This window comes from Pagrus major, chromosome 3 (assembly GCF_040436345.1).
Source record: "Pagrus major chromosome 3, Pma_NU_1.0".
In the NCBI taxonomy this organism is placed as follows: Eukaryota; Metazoa; Chordata; class Actinopteri; order Spariformes; family Sparidae; genus Pagrus; species Pagrus major.
Genome location: NC_133217.1, coordinates 1,244,586 through 1,270,493, shown reverse-complemented (window position 1 = coordinate 1,270,493; position 25,908 = coordinate 1,244,586). Strand labels below are relative to the sequence as shown.

The 25,908-nt window shown below is 43.1% G+C and overlaps 1 protein-coding gene across 1 annotated transcript in view; it reads left to right on the top strand.

The window, feature by feature from the left end:
* LOC140993515 (zinc fingers and homeoboxes protein 2-like) overlaps window positions 1-25,908 on the top strand; it is a 122,207-nt gene that overhangs the window by 81,951 nt on the left and 14,348 nt on the right. The window contains exons 3-4 of the mRNA XM_073462974.1: window positions 16,533-19,836; window positions 22,554-22,737. Of these exons, the coding sequence (XP_073319075.1) occupies window positions 16,856-19,836; window positions 22,554-22,734 (3,162 nt within the window). The 5' untranslated portion in view covers window positions 16,533-16,855 and the 3' untranslated portion in view covers window positions 22,735-22,737. The remainder of the gene's footprint in view (window positions 1-16,532; window positions 19,837-22,553; window positions 22,738-25,908) is intronic.

Below are 25,908 nucleotides of genomic sequence, written 5' to 3'. Positions count from 1 at the left end.
ACAATTTAAACTCCAGACAGAAAACATTTAAAACAACACATGCCAGTATTGTGCGAGTAAATGAAGAAAAAGCAAACGATTCACTGGATAACTCGATCACTTGATTGTGCAGCTCAGTGTTCATATAAAAGCTGCTCACGTGTTTCCACTGTAAACTATAAAATAACTGAAATACCTCCAGAAGAGTCTCCCAGCTGTATTAACTGCAGGCTGCCTATGGCTGAGCTTATCCTATAAAAGACAGGCCAAAAATAAAATGATTTTTTTTTAAAGTTCTAAGTCCTTTTCACTAAATCCCCATAAAGGATTTAACTTGTCATTAAAATGTGCCATTTGGTGGAACCTTTTATCCAAAGCGCCTTACAGGACCCGTAGTGCATATGTCCTTAGTAATGGTGACTGTGTAGAGGCCCACAGTTTATACACAAAACTAAAGGTGCAGCTTCGACATAGTGGCCTCATTCACATGTTCAAACCTCTGGAAAAACTCAATAACTACTATATTATATATTTGTACCTTATTTATGCGCTATTTCATGTGGATGCTGAAAGACACCAACTGATTCTCAACACAGTGGAAGCTAAAGTTTTTAGACGGAGTCCACTGTTAGATTTAAGCATCAGTTCGACCGGTTCGACTTGGTTACACACCAAGCGCTAATATTTGTCCCAAAAAAATGTATTTTCTGCCCGCGTAAATATACGTTAGACCAATGAAATCCATTGTTTACTTCCAGGTCAAAATGGGAGAAAACCTCATCAAGTTGGTCTCATGACATCCAACACCACCATGACTACCTCAACAACCAAGTCAAGGACAAAATATGGTATTATTATGGCTCCCACACAAGACCCGCCCTACTAGCGTTGGTTGCGTTCTCTATGCTCGACTCAAAATGGAAACTTTTTATCTGTGCCTGAGCTGTAGTTTTGCAGGTAAACACACCAACCTCTTCGGCCTCTCTCTCAGTCTTCTGCTGCTCCTGTCGGCGTCACTCGTCCTTCAGAGCCGCTCCGCAGTGTCTCTGGGCTCTTTAGGTAGAGCAGACAGGCGGGCTGCTCTGCCACCCAGCCTGTCCGCTCTACCTAACGAGCCCAGAGACACTGCGGAAAAATCGCGTGTAGATTTTCTGTGTTGCCACATCGGACTGGTGGGAATGGCTTTTAGTGTGAAGTCCACTATCACTCAGGAACATCTTTGCTAAAATGTTAGCATGCAGGCTATCATAATTATCATTTTTAAAAAAAATCTAATTGCAAACAAAATAAATCAGTTCAAAAATCAGGTCTTCAAAGCAACTAGTAGCTAAAGTAATCAAATAAGTATTGAGTAAAAAGTGTAATATTTGCCTCCAAACTGTGGAGTGAAGGTATAAAGAAGCAGAAAATGGAAATGCCAAATTAAAGTAGCTTCCAGATTCCTCGAAGTTGTTATATTGTATCACTGATTACCTGTTAGCACTTTGTCCACTTCCATCCAACAAAGTGAAATTGTTAGCATAGCATAGCATTGACATTTAGCCTGTTAGCCAACATATTGTAAGTTTAATCTCTCCGAGTCTAGAACTCCTTCAGCATAAGTTATGAAAGTGGTATGAGGACGTTAACTGTCACTCACACTGTCACTGTTAGCATGACGTCTTCTAATCGCTGAACATAGTTCGTGCTAAAGTGTTAGCAATGATCTCTCATGAGTTGTTTGGGGTGTATCTTCAGTTCCTTCCTGTGTTTGTTGACGGACGGGCCCGTCTCCTTTAAACTCGACATCTCTCATGAATTGTTTGGGGTGTATCTTCAGTTCCTTCCCGTGTTTGTTGACGGACGGGCCCGTCTCCTTTAAACTCGACTACTTCTGTTCCTTTAACGCATGTTTTATTTTTTTGCCTCTTGACATCTGCTGTTAAATGATGTGAAGACGAGGCCGTGAGGCGGCGCAGTCACTGTCGGCGTGGACGGGCTTGCGCTGACCTATATACGACTGAATATAAGTGTGCGTCGGAGCACAGAGTCTCTCAGGCTTATAGCAGCTCATGGCTGGATGGAGACGGCGCCGTGTGAGCTGAGGACACACACACACACGCACACATACACGTGAAGACACACACATTCACATATGGAGACATTCATGCACGCGTACACTCGGAAATAGTTACACGTGATGTGAGGACACGCGTATACACGAGAGGCTAAATCAGACACGCTAAATATGACTCGTGCATAGACGCGCGCACACACACACACACACACACAGGGTGACGACACACACACACACACGTATAGATGAGGACACGATACACATACATGAAGAAGAAAGAGGAGGACACCTGTAAAAGCACACACACACACACACACACACACACAGTCAGATGTACACAGAGCGACGGGCTCATGCATGTTTTATTGACCCGGCTCGCTCTCTCTTTCTACACCTCCTCTGTCTCGCCTCCTCTCATCCCTCTCTCCCTATACACCTCTGTAAACCTCTCTTTTCATCTCCTGCTCTCCGTCGGCCTTTAATCATCCTCCTCTCCTCCCTCCTCTGTCTCTCCCTCTTTCACCTCCTTTGTCCTCCTCTGACCTCTCCGAGCAGAACAGATCAACCTGACGGGCTGCGAGGAGACGAGACTCCTGTAACTCTGCTTCCTCTCCTCCTCTTCCTCCTCTCCTCTTCCTTTATCCTTACCTGTCCTTCCTCTTCTCCTCTCCTCATCTCTCCTTCCTCCTCATGTCTACTTCTTTCCCCCCTTTCACTCCTTATCTCCTTCCTGAGCTTCCTTTATTTCCTTCCCTCCTTTTTTCTTTGCCATCTCCTTATCCCTCCCTCTTCTCCTCCTTTCTCCTCATGTCTACTTCTTCTAGTCCATTTTTCCGTTTATCTCCTTCCTGAGCTTCCTTATCTCCATTTCTATCTTCTCCTTTTCTCCTCGTCTCTCCTTCCTCCTCTCCTTTCTACTCATGTCTTTCCTCCGTTTTCTCTTTATCTTCTCCCTCCTTACATATCCCTATCACTCTTTCCTCTTCTTGTCTCCTTATCTCTTTCTTGTTTTGTCCTCATCTCATGTCTTTCTTCTCCTTCCTTTCCTCCTCATCCCCATCTCTTCTTCCTCTCCTACTTTCGCTTTTCTGTTTTCTCCTCTTTTCTCCCTCCTTCTCTTCCCCTCTCACCTCCATTACTTCCCACTTTTCTCCTCATCTCTCCTTCCTTTTCTTTATCTTTCCTTCCTCTTCTGTTTTCTCCTAATCCTTTTCCTCTTATCCCTTCTTTCTCTCTTTCCTTGTTTTCTCTTTCCTCGTTCCTCCTCTTCTCACCTTATCTCCTCCTCCTCTTCTCTTTCTTAATCTCACCTTCCCTCCTACTTCACATCCTGCTACTCAGTCATTTTTCTTTCTCTTCTTTTCTTCTCCTCATTTCTTAAGAAGCTCCTTCCTTTCTTTCATCCCTCCATCATCTCCTCCTCCCCTTCCTCATCTCTTTTCTTCCTCCCTCTTTCACCTCCTCTTCCTCTCTCTCTTCTCCATCCTTTTCTGATTTTGTCATCTCCACCTCACTCCGTCTCTCCTGTCACCACTTCTCCTCCTCTCCACCTCAGTGACCTCCCACCCTCACCTCTTCCCTTCATCTCTTCTTGTCTTCTTCCTCCTCATCTTCATCATGAATCCTCCCCTCTCCTCTTTTTCTTTGTCTCCTCCCCTCTCCTCCTCCTCCTCCACTTGCCCCCTGACCTCCTCCCGTTCCCTTCTTCCTCACCTTTCCTGACCTCCGCTCCTCCCTCTTGTCATCTCTCCTCCTCCTCCTCCTCCTCGTCTTCCTCCCCTCCACCACCTGCTCCTCCCTCCTTGCTCCCACCTCTCCTCTTCCTCTTCCTCACCCCCTCGCTCCCCCTCCTGACCTCCTCTCCTCCTCCTCCTCCTCCTCTCTTGTCGCCTCTCGTGTGTTTTTTTTCCTCCCTCCCCTCCTGACCTCTCCTCTCACTCTCTTCTTCTCACTCTCTCCTCCCTCCTGACCTCCCTCCTCACCTCCCTCCTCCTCACCTCCCTCCCCCTCCCTCTCCTCTCCTCCTAATTAGCACCTGAGCATACAGGCCTGGTTAATATTCGGCGGCGAGGAGCTGCGACGGCAGAAGGGCACCTCGCCGTCTCTCCTGCGCTGCTGTTGCCATGGTAACGCCATGGAAATGAAGCCCCGCTCGCTCCGTCTCTATCTCTCTCTGTCTCTTTCCTAATTTTTTTGCCCCCCCCCCCCCCATCCTCACCCACCCTCCCTCCCCCCTCACCCCCCCCCCTTCACTTTTTTAATGAGTCACTGCATCCATTATATTTTTGGGATGGGAGGATGGCAGGGGAGTCACGGGGGCACAGCGGCGCCCTGCGAGACTCCAAACTAAAATTTAAGTTTTTAATTCTTCCAAGAAAGAAAAAGAAGTGAAGAAGTCAACAAGCGTTAAAATCTACAGTCATTGATTATTAATCTGTTCCCCGACAGATGTTTGTGATTTGTCGCTCTGTCCAAGGACGCTGCTTTTATTTATTTATCTATTTATTTGTTTATTTATTTATTTATTTGTTTTTTGCAGACAGAGTTGACTGAACTGTGCGCGCGAGTGTGTGTGAGTGTGTGTGTGTGTTGTTCGGATGGAGGCCGCGGCCTTGATGAAGTTCTTTAAAGCTGCTAATTGTATTTCATTCATATTTCATAGTCGCGGGGGGGCAGACAGTTTGCTGAGGGAGAATTGATGGAAAGTCAGGTGTGTGTGTGTGTGTGTGTGTGTGTGTGTGAGTGTGTGATGCATTCCTAAACCATGGCCATGTGAAGCCCGTGGGTGTTTGTGTGACTGTGTGTGTGTGTGTGTGTGTGTGTGTCCGTCATGACAGCTGGAGGTCACAAGGATTTTCTGTGTGTGTGTGTGATTCAGCATATTTGTGTGTCCCTTCATAGATATTTATACAACACGTGTGTGTGTGTGTGTGTGTGTGTGTGTGTGCTGGTGTGTGATTTTGTGTGTGTGTGTGTGTGCGTGTGTGTGTGTGTGTAAGAATCCTCTCCGATATTTGAACCAAAGCTTCACCGACTGTTGATTTATTTACTTATTTATTTATTTATTTATTTATTTATTTCGTTCCTTGGATGAAAAAGAAAACACGGTCCACATCCCCGTCAGGGACGGGTCGTAAATTCTGACTGTTCGAACAGTCGTTAAAGGAGCAGTCTGTAGTTTTGGGGCAGAAAATGTTAATCAGAAGAGAAAGATCTTTATTGACTGATTTATTTTACAAACTCTCTTTGTTCTCACGACTGAATAAACAATCTGACCTTAAAGGACATCACATACTGTTTTACTTTGTTTATACGTGGCGGACCCTGCCACCTTTCTCTGAGAACAGCTTGTTCATTCAGTGAGTGAAAAGATAAATATTTCTGAGTTTGTGTTTCTTCCCCCAAACTACATAGTGCCCCGTTAAATGATACAAAGTCAAAGAGCTCATGCACCTTCGGTTTTGTCTAAAAAATGTATATGTTCCCTTGTTTTTATCGACGCCTAGAAATAAATACAGGACCATCAAGTATCTTTGAATGATGGTGCAATAGTTCCTGGTGGATATCAAATAGTATTTTTGCCTGAAATGCTCGTCCCTGACACCCAAACATGCACCCATAACGTCAAACTGGGTCTTGGGTCTCATTCCCAACTTGTCGAAAACTGACGCTTTAAGATGGCGGCCGGCCCGTCCTACAACCTCAAAGCGTCAGTTTTTGACTCAAAAATCAGCTTTTCTTACAATTAGGTCCTTTAAAAAAAAGCATCCAATGGGAAGAGAACAAAAACAAAGAAATTAAAATGAAGGCAACACATCCTCAGAACTGAACGACTGAATAACAGCGTACCAGCGACAAGCTCACTGGACCTTCATCGTACACTTGCAGTTGAGTTAGGTTTGGGATACATCACATCATCATGCGACGTTCCCATTTTCTCAGGAACTCTACAGTAAAATGGACACGCGTCAGAGTCCAAGTGTCGGCCGGCTTGACTGGATTTTGGAAAATCGTGGCTGACTTGGCGGCAGGAACGTGTCTGACGGGCCTGACACTGTATCAGAGCAGGTGTCCAGGAGCATTTCAGCCTGGATTAACGCTCTCTGGCACGTGAGCAATCCGACAAATTGTCTTGTAAAAGACTAAATCCGGTCTCAGTATATAAAAAAAAAAAAGGCCTTAAATTAAAAAATGATTTTTTAAAATTCTGCTCGTCCTTCTGACCATGAAGTAGAAAAATGTTTTGTATTTAATTTTTCCTCATTTTCAAGACAAAAATCAATCATCCTCTCATTTATAGTTTTTTAATAGCTGTTTCTAAAAAAGATCCACTGACCCTGACATAACTTAGCTACATTAACACATTAAAATAACTCATTGTTGACTTCTGGTTTTGGAAATAAACATCGTACATCAGCGACACCTGAAGTTAAATCAGCACCGATCACAACATCATCATCACTCCGTTCAATCCTCACACTCTCGTCTCCCTTACTGCCTGTCTTTCTTTTTCTTTTTGAATCTCTGTAAACTTTTATTTATTTAAATGTCACAACTGAAATGAAAACTAATGTGAAAGTGAAATTAAATCATGGCTTCATAATCTGACACCGGCAGCAGATTTATAATGTCAGGAGTACGTGAGGTGGCTGCTGGAAAACAATACGTTCTTAGAAAAGTTGGCATTTAAAAAAGAGAAAGGTAATATTTACACACAATAAGGAAACTTTGGTGCTAAAATTAAAAGAGGATATAAACATCCACACGGAGACTGAACGTCATGATGAGTCACAGTCGTTTCTTTAGGAGCATGTTCGCCTTTATTTTGACAGTAGAGGTGACAGGAAGTGAAGGATGGGAACGGAGGGACGCTACAATAAGATGATCAGCGTCTTAAAAAGTGTTGCATGATGAGTTTTAGAAAGGACACAGACTCTGTGAAGGAAGAAGAGTTCTTAAAGTAAATAAGTGAAAGAAACTAGAATACATTTTTATCACGTTGTTGTATTTTACATTCGTTAATGTGTCAGTTTGTTTCCTTTCACTTCAGAGAGATAAAACTTCAGCTTCAGATAAATAATCAACCCCAGCAGACGTCACGTTGTTTTCAGTGTTTAAATGAAATTAAATATTGATTTGAAAAGTCCATCAACACGTAATATTAGCATCTAAATTCAGATATTTGTTCTCCCGTCGGTGTCGAGCCCTGACTGTCGTTGCTCTTCAGAGGATCTGATGGCGTTCAACATAAAGCTATAAACTTCTGTTAAACGCCACAGAGACTGACAGGTGATTATCTGCGGCGATAAGAGATGATCAATCGTCTCTCGGCCATTATCTCTGTCACATTATCTTCCTTCACACACAGTGAGCGTACAGACAGTGGAGGCTGCAGTCAGGACTGCAAGTGAACGATCCCACGCCAGCGATGGAGTGATGAACAGATTGATTGATGTCGTCCACATTCAGCTCTGCAGACTCGACCTTGACAAACCCGACAATGTTTTCGGCCGACTCGTCTCGACTCGCGTAAGGCTGAGAGCGCGATCCTGTTAGCCAGCCAATCACCCGAAACCTAAAGCTCTCTCAAGGCTCTCTGCCAATGAAAAGCCAGCTTAGTCCTCATCAGGACAGCCATCAGTCATTTAGCTCCAAACATGAGGAGCTGGGACCCACTCTGGGTCCCTACAGGGCTTTTTTATGGCCCTCAGTGATATTAAATATACCTCCTGTTACTGCTGCAGCTCTGTGACTGCCAGTAGCCTGAAAAGAGTCTCTGCACTCCTGAGTTGCTTCTGTTCACTTATACCCCATTTTTGAACTAAGTGCTGGTTCTGGGCTGGTTCCTTTTTAAGAACTGGTTTTGCTTTTCCCACTGAAGAGTCGCATTATTCAGCCGCTGTGTACGTCTCCAACTGCTGGTGATTTGATGCAGCTTCCTCTCACACGATGTCCTGCTGCCAACAACATCTGACTGGTAACACGTCACAATTAACAGCCTGTAAACACTGAATAATAAAGTGACTGCAACTAAAGTCATTAAATAAATGTAGTGGAGAGGAAGTATGAAGTAACAGAAAAAGGAAATACTCAAGTAAAGTACCACAACATTGTACTTAAAACAGTACTTGAGTACTTTCATCACTGGTTGTTCAAAAAGTTTCATTTTTTACTGCAAATGGTCCCAAATATCAGTTTTCAGTCTCCTTGATCAGCCCTGAAAAAGCCGTGTCTGTCGACCTGTAATATATATTACACACCTTTATACTGACCATCAATACTTGAATAAGAAAAACATGATATGTCCAAAAATGTGTCTTGAACTTGTATGAAATGTGTCTGTGAAGGGTGTAAAGACTCTAGATGTGAGTGTCTGACACCCTGCTGGTGAAAAGCTCACTGAGCGTCCAACATGTAACGAGTTGATCCTGTTTGAGAGATCGTTCTCTGATAAAATATCATCGAGTTATCCATATCATGATTTAAGATTTAGTCAGTAACACCCAGACCTACTTCGAGCTCAGTCAGGACGGATTATCTTTCAGCAGGAAGAGATTTTTCTACCAGACTGTTTCTGTCTGTAATTTCAGTCCCCTGTTGGTGATTCCTCCAGATTCCTGCAGCTACCAGTCAGAACCAGGCCTCTTTCCCCTGCTGTTAAAGGGCCAGCCAAAATAACCTGAGGTAGAACTGGTCATGACGTCCTTTTCGGTAGGTTTCGCAGAACTCTTATATAACACGAGTGAGATTTGGATCTCTATAAGCTTAAGAGGAAGCTGCTGGAAATAGCCCGGCACTCTGAGAGGAGCTGGGTCATACAACCAGCTGTGTTAATGATGCATTAGCACCACGAGGTGCCCACACAAAGGCGTCCTTTGATCAATCATTTAGCATCCACGCACACACTTATATTGAAACACAGACACACACAAACACACACACACACACACACACATGCATCTGGCAGTTTTTTCTGTGCATGATGATGTGTGCCTGAGGAGGGGGGTCACGGGGAAACCAGGACACTTTTGGGTTTTTATGCAACGCCGCCTTGAAAGAAACAACCTTCAGGCGTTCCTCCACTTTCGGTTCGTTCCTTCACGTGTTACAGTCCTTTCCTGCCTTCTCTTCACTTTACACAACGTCTTGCTCAAGGAGCCAAGTCAGGGGTCCTTCATGGAGACTCACCAGGCGTCAGAACTCTGTTGGAGATGATCCAGTCTGTGGGATTGGCGCAGATACTGACGTCCAAACACGACTGTTCCACGTTTAAAGCAGTTTTCTGCTCCGCTCCAGTCATTTATCACTCTCTTCAGGAGTTCATGGGTCTTTTCTGGGGGTTTGTCCCGGACTAGTGTCTGATATCATGGCAACTTTTCTAAAAGATTATGATGCATGTTAAAATCTCAACATGCGTATCCCAGTGTGTGCATGTGCAACAGTCACATCACAAGACGTGCAATATAAAGTAAGACACTCTCGGCCATTTTAAGTTCTGAGTTTAGACACAGTAAGGAAACTTTTGTACGACAATAAAGAGGAATGAAACATCCTCACTGTGGCATCGACGTCTGACATGAAGCTGAACGTCATGATGAGTCACAGTCGTTTCTTTAGAAGCATTTTCGCCTTTATTTTGACAAGAGAGGAGACAGGAAGTGAAGGATGGGAACGGACAGGCTCGAAACCACAGCTGCAGTTACATGATCATCATCTCAAACTAAATATTCTGAAATATAAGTGTTGCGTGATGAGTTTAGAAAGGACTCACAGACTTTCTGAAGTAAAGAGAGTTCTTTAAAGTAAATAAATGAGCCAAACTTGTATTAGTTTTGAGCTTGTTGTTGTGTTTCAGACTGTGTACGGTGTGTTTCTGCCTCTCAAGAAGCCAGAAATCAACTTTCTGAGACAAAAAAACTTCAGATAAATAATCAATCGCAGCCGTCAGACGTCACATTGTTCTCAAAGTTATGTTTTCAGTGTTTAAATGAAATTGAATATTGATTTGAAAAGTCCATCAACACGCAATAATAATACAACTCAACACAGATATTTGTTGTACAGGGATATTCTCACGTATAAGTGTGAAGGTAAAGTAACCCAGTCTCTGTATCTGCAGCCCTCCGCCTGGATTTTCTTCTTTTCTCACTTTGTTGCTGCTCGGGACGCTTTACCAACCCAACATGTGGCTATTTGACGTCCTGGGAATGAGACTCAACAATCAACTGTCTTTGTGGTGCGTTCAGGAACAGCTGGGACAAATCCTACTGACTCTACCTTTAACTTTAATAGTCCTTGAATTATATTAATATGACGTGAGCTTCAGTTAGCTTTGACCACAAATGTCCTTCAGAGGGAGACTTTTTACTCTGATACTCTGAGTACATTTCAGAGCCTGTACTCTATTACTTTTACTGGAGTAAAGAAGCTGAATCAGTACTTCTACTTTTACATAAAGGAGTGACGTTTCTATGTTCGACAGAGAGACGGTGTCCCTGAAATGGTTGCAGGTTGACTTATAAACCTCCGGGCCACCGTACTGTAGAGACGAGATGAGCGTCAGTGGATTTTGTTTTCAGCGGATCGTTTCTGTGCTGAAATCTGCGCCGCCTCCCTCCCTTTGAGCCCGCGTCCCCTCCAGTTTGCCCTTGTTCCAGTAAAACGTCTTTAACCCCTCCTATTAGCACAGTTGGCTCCTTCCGATCTTCCTTTCGTCCTCCTAATTTGTCATTTCATTTCCCAAGATATCTCCTCATTACCTTCTTTCCCGAGTTGTTTTTATGGCTTCCTCGACACCCTTTTCTCTCCGGTATGCCCTTGTTCGCCTTGAACGTGCAAAACTGAATTGCCTACAGTGCAGCAGTCACATAGATGGATGGATGGATGGATACAGTTTGTGGTTAGGCTGATGGGTCGCTTCGCCCTTGATGGAGGAGAAAATCTGATCTGTTTTTCCTCATCAGTGTCTGTAAAACCTGCAGTGAACCCTGCCTCGCCCGGGCCGATCCACTCGAGTTACTTTGGTGTCACTTTCAGCGGGGAGTTTTGGTGTCTCGTCCCGGTCTGAATTTGGTTGGATTTAGAAGAGACGAATACTCGAGGGGGGGGGGGGGCTTTAATTATCAAATATTCTGAATGTCACATCTGTCTGAAATTATCGGCGCTGGCCTTGAAAAATCATGCCAGAGAGAGAGAGAGAGAGAGGACAGAGGTTTGTTTGTGTTCCAGCTGAGGAACAACTGATCTCACCTGCCTCTCAAAAGGAAAATTTGCCGCTTCTTGCAATTTGCAAATCACTGTTATCACCGCTGCAGTTTTATTATTCCCTCCATAATTACGGAGTGCTGCCGTGCCTCGAACAATCCCCTGTACACAAATACTGTACAAGTAATTACAAGGATGCGTGGAGGCGAGCTGAGCCCGACAAAATGGGACGCAGCCAAGCGGCATATGACTCCCCTCGTCAGAAGTTGGCCCGGAGTCCTCGAGGCCGATCCAGTGATGCAGCAAAACATGACACTGTTGTAGTTTTCTTTTTCTTTTTTTTTTTCCTTCCCTTTCTTTCTTTCTGGAGCTGGCAGAGGCAGCGCTGCTCCTCATCGACATGAAGCGAGGCCGCCGCCGTCGCAGCTCCACTGAAAAGCTTCGGCCTGAAGCTCCGTCTGCTTCTACATTTCTTATTTTCTATCATCCAATCTGTTTTCTCTCTCTCTCTCTCTCTCTCTCTCTCTCTCTCTCTCTCTCTCTCTCTCAGTCCTCCATCTTTTAAAGCCTTTCATTTTCTCCCTCTGTCTCTCCTCCTACCCTTCATCCTCTCCTTCACTTTCTTCTCTTCTTCTTTGGCTCCTACACACTCGTCTCCCTCCACCTCTTCCTATACATGCACCCTCTGCTCTCCCGACTTCAACTCCTCCTACACTCTTTTCTCATTCCTGCTGTTTGATCTCTCGTTTCCCATCTGCCTCTCTGTCTTTTTCCCACTTCACCTCTGGCAGCAGCTGCGTCTCTGGCAAAGTATTTTAAAGCAAACCAGCATGTACACCAAGTAGAAAATGTGAATGGAAAAACTGCATTATTTGTCCGGATGTGGTCATTATTCTGATTCTCTGTAAGTCTATAAATGACTTTTAGGAGAAGTCAGTTGGTTAGACAATTTCCCCGAAGTCAAGGTCGTTAAAAAGCAACTAAACACCCATTTTAGGTTGAATACACCCCCGTGACTGATTCAGATCTACTGATGGCTACATGCCCTCCATCTCCTTAAAAACAAGAGTTGCATCAGTACTGATGGTACCAAAGACTTGGTACTTTCTGTCTTGAAATGGTGTGCAGCCCAGATTGAAGGGATCATTACTGACCTGTACTTTGGTAGCGTCGCTGGATTTTAGTTCCTCTAAATATAATTTACAAATTCACTCTTGTCTAACTCTTTAAATTGTTTAATCCTTGACGAACTCAAATGTTAAAACCTCCCAAAATATCCAGTTTACAATTATGTAACACCAAGAAAAGTGAGAGATTTTTCCTCCTCTTCTCGACGGTGGTATCCAGAAAATGTTTGGTATTTTTTGGCTTGATCTTGTCGTGGAAAAATAGAATCGATAACCTGTGCCAGTAAAATACCTGAGATCAGTATCAAAACAATACTCTGCTTTATCAAGATTACTCTGTCTGTCCTGAGGGTAATCTGCCTGGGAGACGGTGCAGTAACTGACATAAAGTGCACAGCACAGACAAGTGCGGACAGAAGTATATCAGAGTACACCTTCACTCACGCCCTTGTTGTGAGTTTAGAGGGATGACAGAGTTTTTACACCTGAACACTACAACAAACTACGACGCTCTGACGACCCCTCGAGTGCCAGTTTTGTATGTGAAGGTCTGCGTGGTCGAGGTAGCATTAATACATATACACTTTCAAAATAAAGCTTGCTGACAAACTGACTTTCACAAAGGAAAAGATGGGAGAACGCCGTCTCTACCGGTGGTCTTACACTTTAGGCTTTAAGACATAAACACCTCTTGGTTAGGGTTCTGAAAAGATGATGTTTTGGCTTGAAATACCTGGTTTTGTCGTCGTAATCACGGCTGGAAAATGTCTCAATATGTGTCAGTCAGTGGTCTTGTGAACAGTGGTCTCTGTTGCCCCATGGCAGCTTTTTTAGGCGCATAACCCTTTAATTATTGTAGGAAAAACATCATATTTTGGCTTAAAACACCTGGTTGTGTCACCACAAACACGGCTGTAAAGTGTCCAGACGTCACGATACAGTTATGCTCGAAGTATTTCAATGAAGAACTTCTAAAAAAGAAAAGTTTTGAGTTACATCAGGAAGTACTGGCAAAAAAACATTCGAGCTAACTTTTCATACTTGACAGTTTCCGATGCAACGAGCTCGAGGTCTTCACGGGTCGTCTCATTTCCGAGTAACAGCTTGACCCAGGACCTCGTAATGACCTGGGCCACGTCCAAATTTATTTCCAGTTTTAATCGGGTCTTGTAGGTCCGGCTGAGTTGCTGCAGAGTGTGTAAGGTGTAACTGCTGTTTTTGACTACAGCTGCTTGTTAACTGACGGAGCATCATGCCGCTGCTGTTCTCTCTGTATTCTTTATTCTATAATCATCAGGTCGGACTGCCTTGAAGTCCCGTTTGGATCCGGTTCAGATAGTTTTCCACGTCTTTGAAGACCTCTACCACAGACAGATTTCAGTCGATTCCCAAAAAGTATTGAAGTAAAATAAACAAACTATAAATGACCTGAACAATTAATCAATCGACCCTTCTCTCGGCTCTTTTCTGTCTCAGTATTTATGTGCCTTGTTCCTTGTGAAATCTCATTAGTTGAAGTATGCAGTAAACAGCCATGTAAATGCATGAGATTTATAATAACATAGGATTAGTTCAGTCTCATTGCACAATGCACCAATTCAAACAGGACTCTGGATACTCTGAAACTATAAAATATGTCTCCCGTGCAGGCGGTGAGGAGCTGATCAAGGCTGCGAGAGCATGAAATATGTCCAACATTAAGTGACACTTGGGACAAATAACAGCTTGCCCAATACTAATTAAGTGTTGAAATACTCTCAATTTTTCTGGCAAATGTGTTTTTTTCTCCCAAATGATTGGGACACCTTTTCAAAGCTTCAACTTCGCTGATAGAAAATGCACCAAAACCTCATTTTCTGGTATTATTTGAAATATTTCAGCTCGTCTTCATCTGCGTTCGATTCTGCGTCTCGTTTTTTTTCTTCTTTCTGTTTATCTTTTCTCCCTCCGTCTCCTCTTTTCTGCCTCTTTAAACGCTCCGTTGTCCCTTTCTCCTCCTCCCTCGTTATGTTTATCAGCTTTCTTTTCTCCCTCGTCTTCCTCTTTCTTTCTCTCACTGTCTTCCTCTCTCTTTCTGTCTGCCAGGCCATGGCCTAGTTAAAACGTCTTCTGCTTTGTGCCTGTTCTCTTTCATCAGCTGGAAGTTTTTAGACTCTCCCTTCTTTCTCTTCCTCTTTATCTCTGTGCCTCTTCACCGCTCTCTCTCTTCTCTCTCTTTGCGTTTTACCTGCTTCTTTCTTTTGTCCTCCTTTTATTTTTACCCCTTTTCTCCCTCAGTTCCCATATTTATTCATACATGCCCCCTTCCTCTCTCTCTCTCTCGCTCTCCTTCTCTCTCCATCTTGTTTTACCTCGCTCTCTCAGTTCCATTGTGTGGATGATAGCTGTCAGGAGATCTCATCACTGAGTCTGTCTTATTACATGATTACAGGGTAATTATCCTGTGAAGTTGTCTTTGCCCGAATCTATGAAAGACGCTTAATGTCTTTTTAATGGGGTTTGGAGTTTGGAGACTTTTTTTTTTTTTTGCCTTTTGTAGTTACTGTGGACTCTTCAATTTATTGCATTTACATGTGATTGGCCTGGAACAGCGTGCCCTGATTAAGTGGCACTCTGAATCATTGTAATTTTCGGGCGTGGCGTCTTGTCAGTCAGACTTGCATTATTTTTAACTTCTGGCCACGCCGTTGTCGGCAAGCGCAGTCATCCACCTGCGTCTGATTAGACCTGATGCAGCTCCAGTGATGTCCTGTCCCCTAAAGGACGGACTTTACAGGACAGGGGAAAACGTCATGTCGCTTATCAAACTAAAACCTCCTGTCTGTAAAGTCCAGAGGAGATGATTGGATCATCGCAAACAATCACTTTATCAATATCTGTCGTATATCTGCTCTCTCACATGTGAGACGTATGTCTTAGATACAGTGTTTGTAAACTTCCATAATCAAAGTTTACATTTTCTAATAATACAAAAATACAAACTTTAGTAGCTGCCATTAGCTCAGTTAGCTCAGTTAGCTGTGGAGCTAGCTCTCCAAAAATGTCAAAATGTCAAAACCAGCCACACATGACAGTTTTAATAAATAAAGCTGAATAATTTCTTTAAGTTTTATAAATGGTTTGTTGACAAAGACATCTCAAACAATTTTAACTTTAAGCATTAAGAGTGACATAATTGACCAAATGACACTTAAAGACAACAGTCACAAATATTCATATAGACTCCATACAAAGTGTTACCAAATATTTAACTTACATTTGAACAACTGATATAAAACAGATGTGTTTTCTTGACACCAGCAGCAAATAATCACTGTATTAAGGAAGCTGGGATGAGCAGATATCCTGTTTGATATATGACTAACGTGATTTTATTAGGTTTTCTAAATCATATAAAGTATCCTCCCTCAGTGTATTTTCTTTGTCACTTCTCTTTAACAACATATCGTCGTCAAAAATGCAAATATCCGTTTTTCACCTTTTCTTTAGTTACAAATTCTGCTATTTGTATTTACCTCTAAAATCCACATTCAAGTCACGTTTTAATCTTCTAATATTTGATTTTAAACCTGATGTCAGCTGTGGCGTTCACGTTACGCTTGTGTTTTCAGGCCACTGTCGAGTAAATGTGATCAAACCGCACCCCAGTCGATGACGAGTGTTACACTTTAGGAGCTTTGTTGCTTTTTTAAGTCATAAATATTTAATTTTGTAGAGAGGAACTTCAGATTTGACATTTCCAGGGGCTTTAAGTTTATTGCTTCTTGTCTTCGAAAGGAACATTTGATCCAAAGCACATAATAGTACAACACAGTGCACAAGTGACCCCAGTAAGGATAAATCTCAGTTGATGTTGCTTTGTTTTATCCTTGATCTCACATCTCTCAAATGAATAGAATGTTTCAACCAAAACTGCAATTTATCTATTTTCTCCCCTTCTGTCGTCGCCCATCATGCGTTTTTCCCGTCCTTTGTCTTATTCTGGGTGAATGCAGCAGATCACATCACACACAAACAATATCAACATGACTTCTCTCTCTCTCTGTGTTTTTCTAACATGTATTTTTCTCTGCTTTTAGTCTTCTCTCAAGTGACTAGAGAACAGCTCACTGAACACAAACAATATTAACATGTAATTTTCTCTCTCTGTGTTTGTCTCTACGCAGCTTGAGCGCCGCAGCTGTATGTGATGCCCTCCCATGACGCCCAGGTCGGTAGCTGACACTGCCAGTGAGCGGGAGACGCCACTGCACAACCGGTCCTGGGCCAGCGCCGTCAGCCGGTTCTCGCCCTCCCTCTCGCACGCTGGAGACTCCACCTCCAACCACCTGCCAGTATCCACAACCATCAGCTCCCAGTAAGGTCCCCTCAAACACCGACACGCTGACGTCCTCGGCCAGCACCAGCAGCAGCAGCAGCAGCCAAAAACCACAGTTTCTTCAACGCAACACCAGCACCACCAATATCACCACCACCAGCAGCAGCCATCATGTCCAGTCGTAGAAAGTCCTCCACCCCCTGCATGGTCCGGGTCATTAACGACCTGCCAGAAGAGCAAGATGACCCTGAGGAAGTCATGGGCATGGAAATATCGACAGACAATGATGTGACTGAAAAAGAACAGTCAGAATCATCTGAATCTGCAGAAAAGAGTCAAAACCCCCAGCAGGAGAATCCAGACCAGCAGACGTTTCCAAAACCAGTGGAAAACCAGAATCCTGAGCCATCAGAACAAGAGGAGCAGTTGGGTAAAGACGACCAACTCCCTGTCATTGAGGGTGTCGAAGCTAGAGAGGAGAAAGACAGGGAAGAGGTTGAATCAGACCCAGCGTCCCAGAAAAAGCAGGCCAGAGGCTACGAGTGCAAATACTGCCCGTTTTCAACGCAGAACCTGAATGACTTTAAAGAGCACGTGGACTCCAGCCACCCTAACGTCATTCTCAATCCGTTGTACCTCTGTGCTGTCTGCAACTTCAACACCAACAAGTTTGACTCGCTCACAGAGCACAACGAGAGCCAGCACCCGGGCGAGACGAACTTCAAGTTCAAGAGGATAAAGATGAACAATCAGACTATCTTAGAGCAGACAATCGAAGGCAAGGACAATTCAGTTGAATGCGAAGTGACAAATGAGCAAGGTGAAAGCAACAGCAGTTCTGTGTTTCCACCTTGCATATCTACCACGGTGAAATCCCCAGAAAGTATCAAGTCGCTCTATCAAGGGAGCGAGCTGAAAAGCCAGCTGGACGGGCTGATCCAGAAGGATCAAATCACAGCGGTGAACATCAACGGAACGGTCATCATCCCTGAACCCACCATCCTCCAAGGGCTCTCCCATGTAACCCCGATGCTCCAGCGCCCACCCAACTTTAACTCTGTACCAAAAATAGCTGTTCCCTTGAACACCACCAAATACAATCCATCTTTAGATGACAACTTGACGTTGATCACCTCCTTTAACAAGTTCCCTTACCCGACACATGCAGAGCTGTCTTGGCTGACAGCCGCCTCCAAGCACCCGGAGGAACAGATCAAAGTCTGGTTCACCACCCAGCGGCTGAAACAAGGCATAACCTGGTCCCCGGAGGAGGTGGAAGAGGCCAGGAAAAAGATGTTCAATGGCTCCATCCCTCCTGCTCATCATACCTTCACCGTCCTGCCTACAAGCCCTGTATCTCAGCCATCTGCCAAATCCTCCCAGCAGCCTCTTGTCCACACTACAGTCAGGCATTCAAGCCATTTACGGACAACCCCGTCCAATGGGTTAAGTGTTGTCACCACCACAAACGCTCCTGCTGGAGTTGCCATTGGCTCCAGCCTTAAACGAACACACCTGACGACAGTGTTCGGACCGGAGTCGAAGAGGCCAATCATGGCAGTTGCCCCCCATTCTGGCGACCCTAATGACAAGGTCCTCATGGCTCCTCCTCCACCCCCTCCTCCTCAAAAAGACCGTCTCCCAATGGCTCCGCCTCCAGTTCCCATGGAGATGAAGAGACCTGTAGCACTTCCTCTGGTCACCACAGAGATGAAGAGGTCATCCGCTACTGTGCCTTTAATGCCACCACCATCATCATCATCATCATCACCGTCTTCGTTGTCCAAAGGGAAGATTCTCTCGGCGTTTGGAAACACCAAAACGAAGCCGTTGGTGTCGCTGCCCTCCATCGTCTTTCCAGAGTCTTTAACGAGGCCATTGATTGTTCCGCCGCCTATCTTCGCCCCGTCATTTAAAAACCCATTACTTATTCCGTTAAATTCGCCCGTCACTTCCAAAGAAAAGCACCCAAATACTCACGCTATGCCAGCTGCTGATCTGAAGCTGCCAAACTCCCCTCCACTTATCACCCCACAGATACGGAGGCCAACCATCATCCAGTCCATTCGCGCTCCGGCCAAAGCCCCATCCCAGATTCCAGGATTCCTGTTGGATGGCAAGAAGCCAAAAGAGCAGCAAGGAGTGGAGCTGAAAGCCAGCTACCCGAGAGGAGACAAGGTACTCACTCCTCTGGCCGAGGCCAACGGGACATCTCGCACAGACAGGAAGTGGCCCCACAATCAAACTTCTATTGCTCACAACAATGGAGTCATGCATCTGGATGGCGGCGAGCTGGCAGCAGCGCAGAAACTTGACTTTCATCAAAAGTCCTCAGTGCTGACACAATTCCCCTTGCTGGAGAGGATGAAAGGAAAGACAGCTGAACAGCTGAAGATCTTGGAGGAGAACTTCTTGAGGAACAGCTTCCCCACACAAAGCGATGTGGACAATCTGGCGGTCACCACCCACCTGTCTCACCAGGAAATTGACAGCTGGTTTGTGGAGCGCCGTGCACTACGTGACAACCTGGAACAAGCCCTTCTCAACTCCATGGGCACTAAGAGGATGGGCGCCGGTGGCATCAACGCCATCACTAAGAAAGGACTACATCAGCAGCAACACCAAACTCTACAGCTGAATGGGATTCACAAGCCAAGCACCGGCATGGGCCACCTTAAGAGCCCTCTTCCACCCTCGCACACAGTGCCCATCATTGCTCCCAGCTCCATCGCCACCTCCATCCCCAACCCGAATTCTTGCTCAGTGCCTCCAGACAGCCGATCCCAGGCGCTCCTCAAGGACGATTTTGCTCAAACGCGGTGGCCTTCCCCTGAGGAGTTCAGCCAATCGGAGGGTCGGACAGGACTGGCTCGCGCCGAACTCGCCCGCTGGTTCACTGACAGCCGGCTGCAGAGCAGCGGCATGGAGCTGGCAGAACTTTTTCACAACAATGGAGTGAATGGAAGCCAGGGGCCGCCTGTGTGCTCCCCTGAAAACGCTCCCCCCAGCATCATCCGGCACTGTCAGGAAGGAGCCCTAACAAACAACAACAGCAGTAAGGTGCTGGAGGTTGAGTTGGGCTGGCTGATGGAGCAGCGCGCTAACAGCCTCAGCAGTCAACATGATGAGCTCCAAGACCGGTTTGCTGGCAGGTACTAAACCAATCAATCAATCTTTATTTGTGTAGGGTAAATTTCATGTACTGTGTTCGTTGGACTGATTTTACTGTTCAGAGTGGCCTCTCAGTGGCATTTTAAATTTGATTATCTTCTATTGTTACTCACATTTGATCCATTAAGAGGACAGAGTGGTTTGGTACAATTTGGAGATTTTTTTGTCATGGCATCCCGGAGCCACTTAACCCCCAATATAAGATGCTACACATACACAGATGCTTGTTGGTTTTCACAATATCAGATTTATTATTGTAGTATTGGACTGGATTGGCTTAGATTTGATTAAGTCAAATAAGATAGGCCTCTTCCAAATATATAATACAATAAAAAGCCAACTGGTGCTCTGCAGATGTACAGATAAATATTTAACTTAAAACAGACATTGAAACAATTAAATACCCAATGTATTTCTTTAAGAAGCCTTAAAACTAAACAAGAAAAGGTCGCAGACATTTTAATGGGACATGTCAGCCTGCTGTTGATGTGGGGATCTTCTCTTCAATATTTTCTGCCCTTCAGTGTTCACTGAGCTGCACGGCGGCAGTTTCAGCATCATTTTCTACCCAGCGACACCGTCTGTGGTGACCTGTTCGTCCAAAATAAATATCTGCTTCCCCTCCGGAGGCTGGTGCTGCTGTTTTGTAGATGCCACATTAACATTGTTTTCAGAACATTAACCTACAAATCTACGGGACTTTATTTAGTCTGCCTTCCTCTCCAGGAGCTTGGGACATGTTTGGCTAAATAACGGAGCCATTAGGTTGGAAACCAATATCTCCACAATAATTTGGCAAGAGTTTTATTCTTCCCGTGAGTCAGCTCCTGGTTTAGGAGCACCACAGAATAAACCTGCACCTCCGGCACAGTGAAATCCTTCTGGCTCGTGCTGGTTTCATAAGCTCTGTACAAAACAAAGTGCAGTCAGGGATGCAAATGTGTTGTAAGTCATTCATTTTGACTGCTTATTTCCTGTAAATGCGGTGAAAATATCCTAGAGCTGACTGTCAGGAGGGTTCACTTTATAACTTTGATACAATACCTTGAAAAATACCAATATTTGAGACCATTTTCGATACCATGGGGGAAATTGAATTCAAAATCATCCTTTTTTCTTTTTTTTTGAAACATTATTTCTCTGTCTTTAGATCAGGTCTTTAAAGATAATAATAATGTGTCAACTCCCTTTTTGGAGAGAAATAAGAGTGAGAACTTGCAGCTGGTACTGGTGTCGATACTGCAGAAAATGAGCATTGAAAAAGTTTCAAATCTTCGGTACCGACATGCATCAGTATATCAATATTTTTGACCGTTAAAGGAGACCTACTGTTCTTTTCATTTTTTCACTTTCAGTGTTTTATATTATATTTATTTATGTTCTTGTGCATGTAAAAGGTCTTGGAAGTTAAAAAGCCCAAAGTCTGCACCAACAGAATCTCCTCTCTCCCACAAAAAAACACTGCTCCTGAACTCCTCATCAGTAGTCCCGCCTTTAATTCTGTGACTTTGTGACATCACAACACGTCACCATGTCACACATTTGCATAATTTATGCTTAGCAGCTGGTTTGCCATGTAAGAATTGATTCAGCACAACTGCTCTGTTGTTGTCAGCGCTGCTGGCTCAGGTATGTGTGAGCTGACCAATCAGGGCAGGCTGGGGGTTCATGAGGCGGGGCCTTAAAGAGACAGGAGCTAACCGAGGGTGCTGCAGCACAGAAAACTGATGTTATTTGAGCACTAAAGCATATAAACCTATTTTAAATACTGCATATGACATATATATTATAATAATATAATATATGTTAATTGTAAACCTGTAAATGAGCATGATATTTGTTTTTTAAGTAAAAATGTGTTATTTTTTGCCTAAACTGAAGCCCAAACATGAAGTTTGTCCCAGTTTTGATCTCTCAAGTTTGCATAACATGAAGAGAATAATTATTAGTGGATTATTAGTTTCTTCTCATTATAATTAACAAATTCTCCCACTTATGACCCACTTTTGATAAATCCGATTGTTAGCAATCACATCAGCGTGAAAAACAAAAATCTTTAAAAAGTCCTGTTTTTTTTATCTGCAGAATTAAATCAGCTCCACGTTTGTTAACTCGACTCATTACTGGCAGCTGAAACACGTCAAACGTATGAAACAAACAAAATGTTCCATATCGTCTGTGTCTGCAGAAACAGCGTGTGTTTTCATTTGTCATCGTGTGTTACAGAAGAAAACATTTCAAAAATTAACAAAAATGAGGAGATCTCATTAATAAACTGTTTAAATAAACATTAAAAGGATTATAAAAATGGATAATTAAGAAATCTTTAATCTTCAAGAAATAGTTTCCGTTCTAAACTCTGACATGAATTAAAATGAAATACTTTAAGGGCTGTAAGAAGACTAAAATTTCAAAAACAAACTTCTCAAAACAAACTTTTCAGCATAAATATTCTCTGTGAACATCCAACACAAACATTAAAGCTGCTCTGCCGAGTTTTCATCTCAGAACAGTTTTATTTAAAATCATGTTTTTCACTGAGATATATGGTCTGCATCATTGAGGTCAAACAAACACACTGAACGCATCACCTTCTTTATTAAATATGTATGTTTCTGCCTTTGTGCTAATAAAGCAGGAGATACAAACAAATATATATTCAAAAACAAATGTTTAAGCTTTCCGTCTGTCTCCACAGACTGAGGCAGCAGAACGTGGTCGAGTTGAAGAACGGGGGACAGAACGGGGGAGTCCTGGGAGGAGCGCGGGACGTGTTCGGGAGCTGGCTGCAGGACGGACACTCGAGGAGAGGACGGGAGCTGCTCCTGGACCGAGAGAGGAAGATGGCGGAGGACACGTCTGGGAGGCTGACTGGATAAACGGTGAGAGATGATTGGTTGATGTGTTCACTGTCAGGCTGCGGGTTGGACAGCTGATCTCTGAGGCTTTGAGGTCGGTGTTTCTGGATGTTTTGTGATAAAACTGTTGATCAGTTGTTTGTGAGTCATTGTTGAATTGTTTGAAGGCTCTGTATTCACTGAGCACAAACGCTCTCTGAAAAGCGACATTCATGTCAAAAATAACATATTTTTCTTACACGTTAAAAGAAAAAATGTCTTTTAGCTGAATTACATTCACTGTCAATACAAGTTTTAATTATTTCTCAGTTATTAAATGATTAATTGCGTATTCTATAAAATGTCAGAAATGACAAATGGCTTCTTTTCAGGCAATTAAGTGAAGCATGAATTAGGTTTTCAGGGAGCCTCTCTGATTTAAGTCATGTGTCTGTAGTGAAGAAGCAACAGTGAGTATTAAAGGTTTTTCTGTTTCCATTGTGTTTATCTGTGAAGTCTAACAAACATGTTGAATTAGTGTTTTTTCCTCATGAAACTTTTGCAAAGTTGATGTTTCTTGAAAGTTTTAAACGTTGATTGTCAGCCACTCACCAGACTCACGCTGTTTCAACATCTGTAAGCATGAAACCACCAGTTGGTTTAGTTTAGATGTCTGGACATGTTCCTGCTGTAATTGTGGTGACAGAACCAGGTGTTTTAACATGATCCCAAAAGGTTGCTAAAGGTTTGAGAGACCACTGTTTGAGACGGCTTTTCAACATTTGTAAGCGTGAAACCGCTGGATACTGTTGATGAGATGTGGGGACAGTTTCTATCTGTGTTTGTGGTGACAGAACCAGGTATTTTAGGCCAAAACATGTTTTTTTCAAGTGCATTTTCAAACATAAAAATCTCTTTTCTGGAGATTTACAAACACAAAATATTCATGGTCTAAAACTTCAGGATGCCAGGAGCAAAAACGTGGCTTGTTGTCAGGTGTCCTGTTGAAAGTTTGACAGACATCTTACAAGCGTTGCTCTATAACACAACTCTTTGTCAAAATCTTCACGGGACAAAATGATAAAAATAAATATACAAAATAAAACTGAGATTCCTAGAAAAAGATGTGATATTGATGCTGCTGCATTTTTATCCTATAAAACTCTCACCGTGCTGCTGTTTATGTTCTTTATATTTGACAGAAAAACAGTCCTGAAGTATAAAATCCAGCTCTGTGAAAGCTGCAGCCTGTTCTGTCCGACTGAATCTGTGGCTGCAGGTTTGTAGAACCAGTGAAGTGATTTAACTCAGCGAGGCCCCGATGGTCCCCAGCGTCTCCCCCTCCACCCCCCGGCCCGTTAGTGTTGAAGCCAACACCTCGATCCCGGGCAACAAACAAAACTCCTCCAGCCAGTCACCGTCTGTGTGTGTAGCTGTGTGAGTTTTGGCTTCAGCTGCTCAGCAACAAACACTAACTTCAGGAAAATTTAGGGATAAAAAAAACATTATTGGAAGCCTAAAATAGCAGCAGCCCCCCTGGTGTGGTAAAGTTTGATAGATAAAAGGCTCCGCCTGGGGCAAAGTGTGACGACAGAGTCGGCTGCTTCTTCCCTCTACTGTCTGTTCTGACAGAAGATTGAAAGTTTTAATGTTTCTATGAGACGTTTGCTTTTCAAAATAGAATCTGTTCAAATGATTTCCTCAAGACAAACAGCCGTAAACAAGCCGGGGACTCAACTTCTGACATCGTCAACGTTTGAGAGATTGTCACTGGTTTTGGATGTCTTCAGAATCAACGCCTGACAGCTAAAATCAATAATCAATATGCAGCATTCAGAAAAACCAACAATAACTGTAGATTTTGTAAATAAAACTCGACCTGTTAGTGATGTCTGATGATGTTTTTGTTTGTTTTTCCTGCTAAAATCTGACATTTGGACACTTTCAGTTCAGTTCAGCTCAAAAATGCTTCATTTGTCTGTTTTTTCAAAAATAAACACATAAAATCAGCTCTTTCACATAAAATCACACCATTGTGAGACTATAAATTATCTTCACATAAAACTTAAATAGAAATAAATCATTTACAAAAGTGAATGATTATGTTAAAGACAGAAGTCGGTCAGGAAATGGCCAAAACATAACAAAACCAAAGATACATAAATATCTGATGTTCTAACAGACAAAAGATCTCTCACTCATATAAGAGTAGTACTGCAGAATTACAGTCCAGTTATTTACTGTTTTACTTCATTAGATAAAAGACAGATTTTATGAATCGGTCAGAAGATGACTCAAAAAACAAGTTTCCCTCTACAATGAAATTCTTACAATTAAAAAAATATATATATATAAGAAATGTTAACATAAAATATGACATAATGTAACATATAAATAATATAATATCATAAAATATCATATAATATGATATAATATAATATAACACAACATAACATAACAATATAATATGACATAATATAAACTAGTATAATTTAACATAATATAATATAATATAATTGTACAATATTGTGAGTTTGTGGACAAACAATAGAAGAAGAACACAACAGACTGAGTGTTGGAGGTTTTCTTCTTCAGTCTGCTGCAGCTGCTCTCATAAACTCCTCCACTCTGCACCTCTCTGCTCCAACCCACACAACAACACAACAACACATCAACACAACAACACATCAACACAACAACACAACAACACAACAACACATCAACACAACAGCACATCAACACAACAGCACATCAACACATCAACACAACAACACATCAACACAACAACACAACAACACAACAACACAACAACACATCAACACAACAACACAACAACACATCAACACATCAACACAACAACACATCAACACATCAACACATCAACACAACAACACATCAACACAACAACACATCAACACAACAACATATCAATACATCAACACAACAACACATCAACACAACAACACTGTGCTGCACTTACACACACTCACTTCTTTGCAGTAATGAGCGGACGTATCCTTTAATGTCAAACACGTTGACGCGTGAATCAAACTGTCCCCTCTTTTTTCAGCAGCCTGTGAAAACCTCCATGTTACAGTGGATCTAGCAGGCAGAGGAAGTGGATGTGACTCAGTCTGTGAGCAGGAGGATAAATTAACATGAGCTGCTATCTAAACTCTGGCAGTTTGTGACTGTGGCCACACACTCGTCTGCTCT